The following is a 9628-nucleotide window of genomic DNA, read 5'->3' on the forward strand; positions in this document are numbered from 1 at the left end:
GTTACCGTGGCCCCAAAACCATAATACATACCAATGGTACAGTGGGCTCACCGTTCTTTGTGTAAGCATTAAAAAAGAATGATCTTATATCCTTGGCATTTTTTATTTTATTTTTTCTAGCCCACAAGTTCTCTGAGAGGCTGGTTCGTTGCTCCGTTTGGGGGAAACCCCTGGTGGGTGTACATTGCGGCAGCGCTCCCTGCTCTGCTCGTTACCATTCTGATCTTTATGGACCAGCAGATCACTGCGGTCATTGTCAACAGAAAGGAACACAAACTCAAGGTAAGACCCTTTAAATGGCACATGTCATTATGATGTTATGTATGTGTGCATACTGTATGTATACAGTATATGTCTATGAATGTGTGCATATCAGGCAGGAAGCGTGCCGCTCCATATGCAAATGTTGTGATTATAATATAGCAATATATAGTATAATATATTCTCTAAGAGAAAGATTTAGATTTCATTCGTTTCCTTAGTTTCTTATTTGTATGTCAAATGAAAAACTCAACTAAACCCAACTTAGAGAATTGTAGTGTTTTTTTTGGGGGTTTTTTTTGCCGACTCCCATCCCGGTCTTTTTATTTAAGATCGAACTTATTTTTGTTTGTTTCCTACATATATGAAACTACATTTTTAAACACAACTGAGTTAAGGGACTGTTCTGTTCCAAACAACCCGTCCTTCTCTGATTTCTTCTGACTTAATTTAGTAAAAACTGGATGCTTTGGTGTCAATACTTGACTGACTAAATAATGAATCCTGCACTTCTGTAACAGGGGTATCGCATCTGTCCCCCATTTATATAACTTATATAAATGTCCATCAGTTATTGTTCACCGTCATTTGTTCTTATTGTTGCTCTCTATAGGGTTTTTCGTTCATCAAAAGACTGAGAAACAGTTTAAGTTTAACCATTTTAAAGCTCCTTGTAGCCGCTACCCCAGTAGCCCGTTAGCGTGTTATTCCAGTCCCTGACATCACTTCCACGCAATTAAATTTTTTTTTTCTTACGTTTTATTTGTATTTTATTTTATTTCACAGATCATATTAAATACAAAATGGCGCATAATGCACAACTAAAATGGAATGTGTGCATGAAAGATGAACAACATAAATGAGAATTTTGTTTTAAAATTTTCAATAGTGGCAAGATAAGAATTGAAATCAAATCTCTAAACATATGACTTATCTCTAAACTTGTTTGTTCAACAGAGATTTAAGGAGTGAATTTAAATCATTTATAAAATAAATTAAATGATTCTGATTTTATGAGGGGAAAAAATTGACAGTTGACATTGACAGTTATTATTAATGCCTAGTCAGACTTCTGCGCTTATTTTGGTGAGTAACTTAAAAGTAGTTTGATAAGTAACTTGTGAACATACACAAAGTAATATTGTAAAGTAACTTATTACTTTCAAATGAAAGTAATTAGTAATATCTACAACAGGCATTCCCAACAATACGATTTGCAGTGTTCCTTTGAAACTGTAAGCCCAAGTGTTTATAGTTGCTCGATTGAAGTGCCCTTTCCCTGGCTGCGGCAGGGCTGTTGGCTGCAGGGTTGACCCACCCTTGCTCATGTTTTCCAGCTTTTCTTTAAAAGTGTCTTCTCCATTGCTGGGAAGGCTTAGCCCTGTTGTTTGAACGCAGAATGGCCAAAGGAGAAGAAATGGATTTACTGGCAAAGTAAAAAAACTCAAAGCACTTCATCTAAAGACCTAAATGTCACAAAAATAAAAATTTAAATTAAACTTAAATAACGCTGTTACGTGCTCCTACTTTTTCTTCTTCTTTAGTGTTTATTTGCAGTTGGCAAACCAGCTTAGAGGTGCATTACTGCCACCAACTGAACTTTTCCAGCCCCTCCAATCATGCCACACGAAAAATGCTGACATAGGCATCTAGGCCAGTTGGAAGGCTCCGTGCGTCAAAGAATACGCCCAGCGTGGCAAACTTGAAATCTGATTTGTTTAATGAATATGACAATCAATAACATTGTCTGCATTTGCTTCAATAGCAGAGAGGAGTCACTTGAAATTTTGAATGCCTCAGGGTAAAACATGCTTTCACCTGGAGACGGCACAGGCGGAAAATCTGATTGGATAAAAGCTCAAATTTATATAAGCAGCTCTACTGAGGGAGAGAGTAGCAATTACATTAATAGACGTGTGTGTGTGTGTGTGTGTGTGTGTGTGTGTGTGTGTGTGTGTGTGTGTGCGCGTGCGCGCTATTTATACAAGATCACCCTAGTAAATGATACCAACTACTCCTCAAATCCCTTCTCTCCTGACAGAAAGGGGCGGGCTACCACTTGGATCTTTTCTGGGTGGCCGTCCTGATGATCGTGTGTTCTTTCATGGGTCTGCCCTGGTATGTGGCTGCCACCGTCATCTCCATCGCCCACATCGACTCTCTGAAAATGGAGACCCAGACCTCCGCCCCAGGGGAGCAGCCCAAGTTCCTTGGTGTCAGGTAAGCTTCTCCGGCTGCGGGACATTGGATATCTGCAACAACTGGATGAATAGTTTTCTTTATGCTGATCTACACACACACACACACACACACACACACACACACACACACACACACACGCGCGCGCACAGTATGTGACATTATAATAAAGTTTTTAAGTGCTGATTGTTTTTTTTTTTTTCTCCCCCACCCACCAGGGAACAAAGGGTCACCGGTGTGGCTGTGTTCATCTTAACTGGACTCTCTGTCTTTATGGCTCCTATCCTCAAGGTACTATAAAATCACCTCCTAATTTTTCTGTGGAAAATTCGGATTACTGTCTGACTTGCATTTTCCCCTCACCTTAATTGAGAATAATTTCTATTTTTTTTTATCCATCCAATTAGGGTGCTATAGTTGAGCTGATTGGATGTGAAATTAACATTTTCTTTGAGGCTTAAGATCAAGTTGCATCTCGTTGACTGCTCAAGTTTCCATGACCTCCCTCAAAAAATGTGAACTTCCTGACATCACACTTTAGGAATTGGTATGCCCCCGTGTGGCTGGATAGAGAAGTAGAACTTTCCCAGGCTGAAATTCAGTTCTAGTACTTTGATGCATTTTACTCTTAGTTTGTGGTGATGGTCATGAAATTACACTCTCCATTCGGAACAGAAATGGAAAAGTATTTTAAGCTGAGTGTTTATGATAATAGTACACTGTTTGATGTTTTCTGCCCTAAATGACTCTATAGTTAGAAAGCTTTCAAAGGTTAAATTCAAGAGGTTTATTTGTCACATACATATACATACTTTCATACATATATGCAGTGAAATGTCTTTACAACGCACCCGGAGATTATGCACAATAGTTACTAAACCGAACATAATAGCTAACCTAATTCCTACCTAGCAACTAACTGATTCCTAAAACGTCATGTAGTTAGTGAATAGAATAATAAAAAAAGGTGGCCGCAAGGGGCGGCGCTTCAATCTCGATTCTGGGTTCTATAATTATATAATAGAATTGATTGTCTGTGTATGTATGTGACAAATAAACCTATTGAATTTAATTACTTGTCAAATAGAAGTTTACCAGAGAACTTTTTCTCTTTGGACTACTTCAAAGATAATTTTAATCAGAATTTCAGGATTGTATTGAATTAATTGGAGAAGTACACACACACATGTTTTCATCCCAATATTGTGATTTTTTTTTTGTTTTTTTTGTTTTTTTTTGGGGGGTTGGACATTCTCTCGTAGTTCATCCCCATGCCAGTGCTGTACGGTGTGTTCCTCTACATGGGTGTTGCGTCGCTCAATGGTGTCCAGGTGGGTTCACATTCCCTATTAATCAGTTTATGTAGGCAATTACAGCTATGAACATTACGCATAATTGATTATCTATCGGTCAATGTATTAATCTGGAAAGTTTAAATTAATTTATTTAAACATAAATTGAAATGCTCATATTAAATTAGAATTTCAAGCTCTAAAGTCTACATCTACTAGTGCTGCTTATTCTTAGAGAAGGTTCAGCTGTGAATATGACACACAGTTGGTTTGATACTGTCACAAAATGTACTTATTGATTGTAAGTCGCTTTGGACAAAAGTGTGTGCTGAATGTCATAATTTAATAAATTATTCTAATGGGTCTGCTTCTTAGTTCATGGACCGCCTCCAGTTGCTCCTCATGCCTGCCAAGCATCAACCAGACCTGATCTACCTGCGCCATGTCCCCCAGAGACGCATCCACCTCTTTACATTCATCCAGGTGGTCTGTCTGGCGTTGCTCTGGATCCTCAAGTCCACCGTGGCCGCCATCATCTTCCCCATCATGGTACACACACACACACACACACACACACACACACACACACACACACACACACACACACACACACACACACACACATCATTCAGGACTTTACAAGTTTTTTTTGGATTGTTTCTCCATGTGGGAAGTTCTCCATCAAAGAGGCGAATGTGTGACTGCAGCGGAACAGTGTGTGTTCGCCTCTGACTTCCTCTGCTGCCGGCTCAGAGGCATATCAACAATGTCCCCCCATTCCATCTGTGCACCTTTTACATAGAACAGCGAGGCAAAATAAAGGCACATCATTCCTGCCTTGAACAGGCTGTGTAAAAAGGGGCTTACACTATATGTCTATCTATATACTGTATGTCTATCTCTACAGTATATCTATCTTTATCTCTACTGTATATCTATATCCCTATAGCTCTATCTTTATCCATCTATCTAGCTCTATATGTCTATCGATACTTCTATCGCTATCAACATCTATATAGGGTTCTATTTATCTTTATCTCTATCTGGGTGTGTTTATCTCTCTACGTCTATCTCTATGTTCATATCTCTGTCTACATCTATACCTCTATCTACATATATATTTTTCTACATCTTTAAAAAATCATGTATAAAAATTAAAAAATAAGATATGTATGTATATATATTTTCCAGATTCTGGCCCTGGTTGCCGTGCGCAAGGCAATGGACTACCTGTTCTCACAGCATGACCTCAGCTACCTGGATGATGTGATCCCCGAGAAGGACAAAAAGAAGAAGGAGGACGAGAAAAAAAAGAGGAGCAAGAAGAAGGGAAGCATCGACAGCGAAATTGAATTTGTAAGTCCATCATTTTTCTGCCCTGCATCACACCATTAATCATGTCAAAACCAAGTGCCATCTATCTTCTGACCATTCCAAGCAAATGTCTTTTTAGAGAGAAGAAAACTCAACACGAGGATAGAAACATGGATATCTCTCTGTGTTCACCCTGCTTTTGTCAGCTGAGGTGGACTTGTTTTCTTTACATCTACAAAAATATGTTGATGGGTTTCTGCCTCCTCCCACAGTCGGAATACCCGTACCATGAAAATATTCCCAGTATAAAAATCTCTATGGATATGATGGAGCAGAAGCCCGTGTTGGGGACTAAATCTTTTGATAGTGAGTACTGAACATGGATTCTGTTTCCAATTGCTTTCGATACTCTAGTATAATATCACAACATATCTTTGGGTGTGGGGGGGAAACTAATAAAACTAACAACTTTTCAACACTTTTGCATGAAAAAAATTTCAACCTAATTTTTTCTAACCTGCTCTAATTCTTGCTGCAAAGCAATATTTCCGGCTTATGCCTTTTTGTTATGAAACAAACCTCAAATTAGGGAAATTCCAGCTTTGGCGTGCATGCCCTTGCAACGTTCCTCTCATAATGGCTCCAAGTCATGGTGCCCAATAAGTCTAATATTTATACTTGTATCTTCTGCAGGAGATCAATCCCAGACTTTCCTTAACCCGCATTCAGCATGCTGAGAACTACTTCAGAACTCCAGCACTGGCAGGGTAAGTGTTAATAACTGCATTGTATTTGCATAACATATTATGGTGTGTTTCCATTACATGATACGGGCTCGGCTCTACTCGCTTGTGGTGCCAGGTACTTCGTTTTCCACTGCAGACACTGTATTTCCTCAAATAGTGACTGGGGCTTTTATTGACCTCAACTGCAGAAGGTACCAGGCTTTTAATCGAAGCAGGCTTATATTATATTTGGCTTATATCGCCTCAGCTCGCTTGTAAACTTGTCAGAGGTGATAACAAAAATAGTACCAGGTACTATCAACAACTTTGCCCGATGGAAAACCGAAAAAGTCGAGTTGAGCCAGTACCATGCGGTGGAAAAGCGGTTTTACACACAATTATATAATATTCCAGGCTTTTATAACAAGCGATTCAAGCCTCATATTCAACTCTTCCAGTTATAGTTTTTGTTATTTAAAAAATATAAACAAAACAAAGGTGGAAGAGCTGACCAATGAGGAAAATGGAAATGAACATGAAAGTAAATGCTGTAATGCGATGAGGTTGATGATGTTCATTCAGTCAAGCGTAAATAAAAGCATTGATAAAATTAACTTGGTGTGGTGGTAAGAAGGTCATGGAAAACCTGTGATATTCCCCCTGGTTTTGTTATTCAAATTGGTGTGTGTGTGTGTGTGTGTGTGTGTGTGTGTGTGTGTGTGTGTGTGTGTGTGTGTGTGTGTGTGTGTGTGTGTGTGTGTGTGTGTGTGTGTGTGTGTGTGTGTGTGTGTGTGTGTGTGTGTGTGTGAATTCATGCAGATCACATTTAAAATGATTATCCATATTTATTATATTTGTTTTGCGTGAAGTCTTTGAAAATGGGGGGAAAAAAGTACTTGAAAGTCCTTGAATTTCATTTTGTAGTGCCAGAATGAACCGTAGGCTCGGCCAGATTTAGATATTTATTTCTTACCCCTACCGCTCTAGAACCAGCTGCACTACGAGCGTAGCTTCACATCGCGTATCGTAGTCTCTGTTTCCCTGCTCTGTGAGTGACCTGGCTCCCAGCGTTCTGTGAAGGTGTCCATTCTACTGCTCCCCTTCTTCCATTCTTAATTTATTCTTTCAGTCTGGAGAGGGATCCGTACCAAAATGCTGCAGCGCCTCCGAGTCGACCCGGAACCTGAGGAGAACGGCTTCTTCTGGAAGAACCGAGGGCCGGGCTCTGAAATCTCCTTGTAAATACGAATACCAAAGAAACACAATCCATAGATTCTGCAATGACAATAACACACTACAGACACAAAACACCACAAACTCAGAACACAGCATCTGCCACAGTGCTGCTCCAAAGTGGTCTTTTAAGAAAAAAGAAAAAGCATTCTCTCCAATCTTCTTCCGATGTGAGGATTTAAAATGTGAAACATGTGGTGGTACTGAACTTTATATTTTGTAACAAGGATTGTCAGGGTGACTTCCTCTACGCGCAGCAAACAAAAGGGCTCGATCGTTCCTATGCAGTCTTTAACCGGACATCAACAGCTTATTTATTTGCTTAGTCCAAATTTAATAAGCATCTCCTTAAGCATTACATTTAATTTAGGACAAATGTGAAGCAGAATGTTTATAATGTGACATGTTAACGTTCAGACCAAAGAATAATCTTGTTTTGTTTTATTTTCCATTTACACTCTTTAAGTGTTGTTTTCCTTGTTGATTTTTCCCAGCATACACCTCACATTAAACACACACAGTCAGCCTTGGTTGTAGTAAGGTTGTACAGCAGTTTATTTTTATTTGACTTGCAGGTGAAGATCTGAAATGTAAAATGGTAAAACTTTTTTTTAATTTTATTCTGAATTAAACCCTTTTGTGGAAGGAGGAGAGAAGGTCTCGCAAACAAAATTTTAACTTTTTCTCTATGCACATTGAATTTTATTTCATTTTAATTTGGAGCATCTACCAAATGCATAAAACACTACTAGTAGAGGCGGTCACGTGCATCTCATCCTAAAAGCCTGTGAAATTCAGTTATTTAGAAAGAAATACTTGTACTTTAGTCATATTTAAAGTCGAAACATTTTCTTCCTCCAAAGTCATAGCTTCGACATTTGATTATCCAATGTGGCCAAAAATTCCAATCCACAATCAATTTGTATCTGTCTAGATATCCTCCCTATTTAAAGGGAAAATCAAATTTTGTTTTATCTCAATGTAGCTCTACCTCTTTTCTGTAGGTGCCAGACATTAACCATTTAAAGCGATTATTGCGCGTCTGTGATTGAATACTGATACATTTTCGGACAAAGACATAGGATCTCTGAAATTCTGACTTCCATTTTCTTTTATAAATCATGCAATATCTGTGTAAAAATATACATCATTTTAGAGGTTAATTCCACTAAACTTGTCTTTTAATTTCTGAATCAAACAAATTATTTAATGTTTTGAATGCATCCTTTTATTCTTTCCGTTTGCTTTCATAAGAAAATGGGTTCTGACATCAATATTATCAACATGATTTTATATAATTTTTAATCTGGAGCTTGACTTTAACATCTATTAGAATATTTGAATTTGATATGCTATTTGAAGGATGGATCTTTAAAATGGCCTCATATTCTAAACTCTTTGTGTGTGTGTGTGTGTGTGTGAATCTTTGGAATCTTGGACACACACACGGACACACAGTCAGATTGCTAATTATTTTATGGTTGATTGCAGTATATAGGTTAAATCTATTATTGAAGCATCTATCACTTGAATGTAATTTTGGTGCATCTCTAAAATGAAGAAAATAATGTGCACAATGTTGATGATTTGTTTTGCTAATGACCATTTTTATTCTCGCAATAACTTATTAATCCATTGCTGATAATGTGAAGGACTGTGCTATCTGCAGCTTTTAAACACAAACCCAAAGCAGCTGACTCTTTCACTGTGTTCTATTTTAGATTGTGTTATGTATATTTTGGCTGTTCTTATTTTCTGGCTATGATTCCACCATTATACACCATTGATGTACTTTTTTTTGCGGGGAGGGGCTATGTCTAATGTGGAACAGTTTAAAAAATGTTTTCCTTCTGGGCAGTTGTATATTTTTAATGAACAAGAGCAATAAAATTATAACTTTAATGATTAGCACCTTTTTATTTATTGAAATGTACATATTTTATTCAAAGTGACTGTATTGATTTGTATTGTTATACGGTAGGCGTAACCCAACAGATTTTACTTAAATATATTCAAGATTTATTTATTAATTGACAAATTTATAAAAAGTTATAGTTTTTGGGGAACCTAATAATCTGATTTGGCTCAACTATATTCAAAAGTAAAAAAAAAAAAAAAAGTTATTTAGTTCAAACATTTTTCAGATTATTTAATAAAAAAAAAAAAAAAAAAATGACTGACTCAACCAATAACATTGTACCTTATTAATTTAGTATTTCATGTTATTTATTCAACATGTTGGTATTGTGAGATCTTAGAGTAGCTTTATTTTCATAATTGTTTTAGATAAAAAAGTTTAGCCAAGGCCTTGGGACGTTTTCCGAATAACAGATCACTCAAGATGCATAACTGAAGCTCTGCATAGTTTCCATGATCAGAGACTCAGCGATAATGTGACTTAATCCCTGTTCTGAGAGTCTCCCCCTCATCACTGTCAAAAACAAGAGAAAAAATAAGTCCATTGTTCTGGAAGGGAAATCGGAGGTTTCCAAGATTGGTCCAAACTTGGTGTAAATACAAAATAATGCCAAATCATCTCTATCCATCTATCCCATTTGTTTTGCAGTCCGAACAGACACATTGAAATTATTAAAGTATACGATG

At 37.4% G+C, this 9628-nt stretch overlaps 1 protein-coding gene across 1 annotated transcript in view; it reads left to right on the top strand.

The window, feature by feature from the left end:
- The window catches only part of LOC307243597 (electrogenic sodium bicarbonate cotransporter 1-like), a 32207-nt gene extending 25236 nt beyond the window's left edge, over positions 1 to 6971 (top strand). Inside the window, exons 17-25 of the mRNA XM_080018456.1 lie at positions 121 to 282; positions 2303 to 2481; positions 2679 to 2751; positions 3723 to 3791; positions 4128 to 4301; positions 4944 to 5108; positions 5339 to 5432; positions 5760 to 5833; positions 6921 to 6971. Coding sequence (XP_079874582.1) covers positions 121 to 282; positions 2303 to 2481; positions 2679 to 2751; positions 3723 to 3791; positions 4128 to 4301; positions 4944 to 5108; positions 5339 to 5432; positions 5760 to 5803 — 960 coding nt within the window. The 3' untranslated portion in view covers positions 5804 to 5833; positions 6921 to 6971. The remainder of the gene's footprint in view (positions 1 to 120; positions 283 to 2302; positions 2482 to 2678; positions 2752 to 3722; positions 3792 to 4127; positions 4302 to 4943; positions 5109 to 5338; positions 5433 to 5759; positions 5834 to 6920) is intronic.
- Positions 6972 to 9628: the final 2657 nt, after the last annotated feature.

This window comes from Zeus faber (assembly GCF_960531495.2).
Source record: "Zeus faber genome assembly, chromosome: 17".
NCBI lineage: Eukaryota > Metazoa > Chordata > Actinopteri > Zeiformes > Zeidae > Zeus > Zeus faber.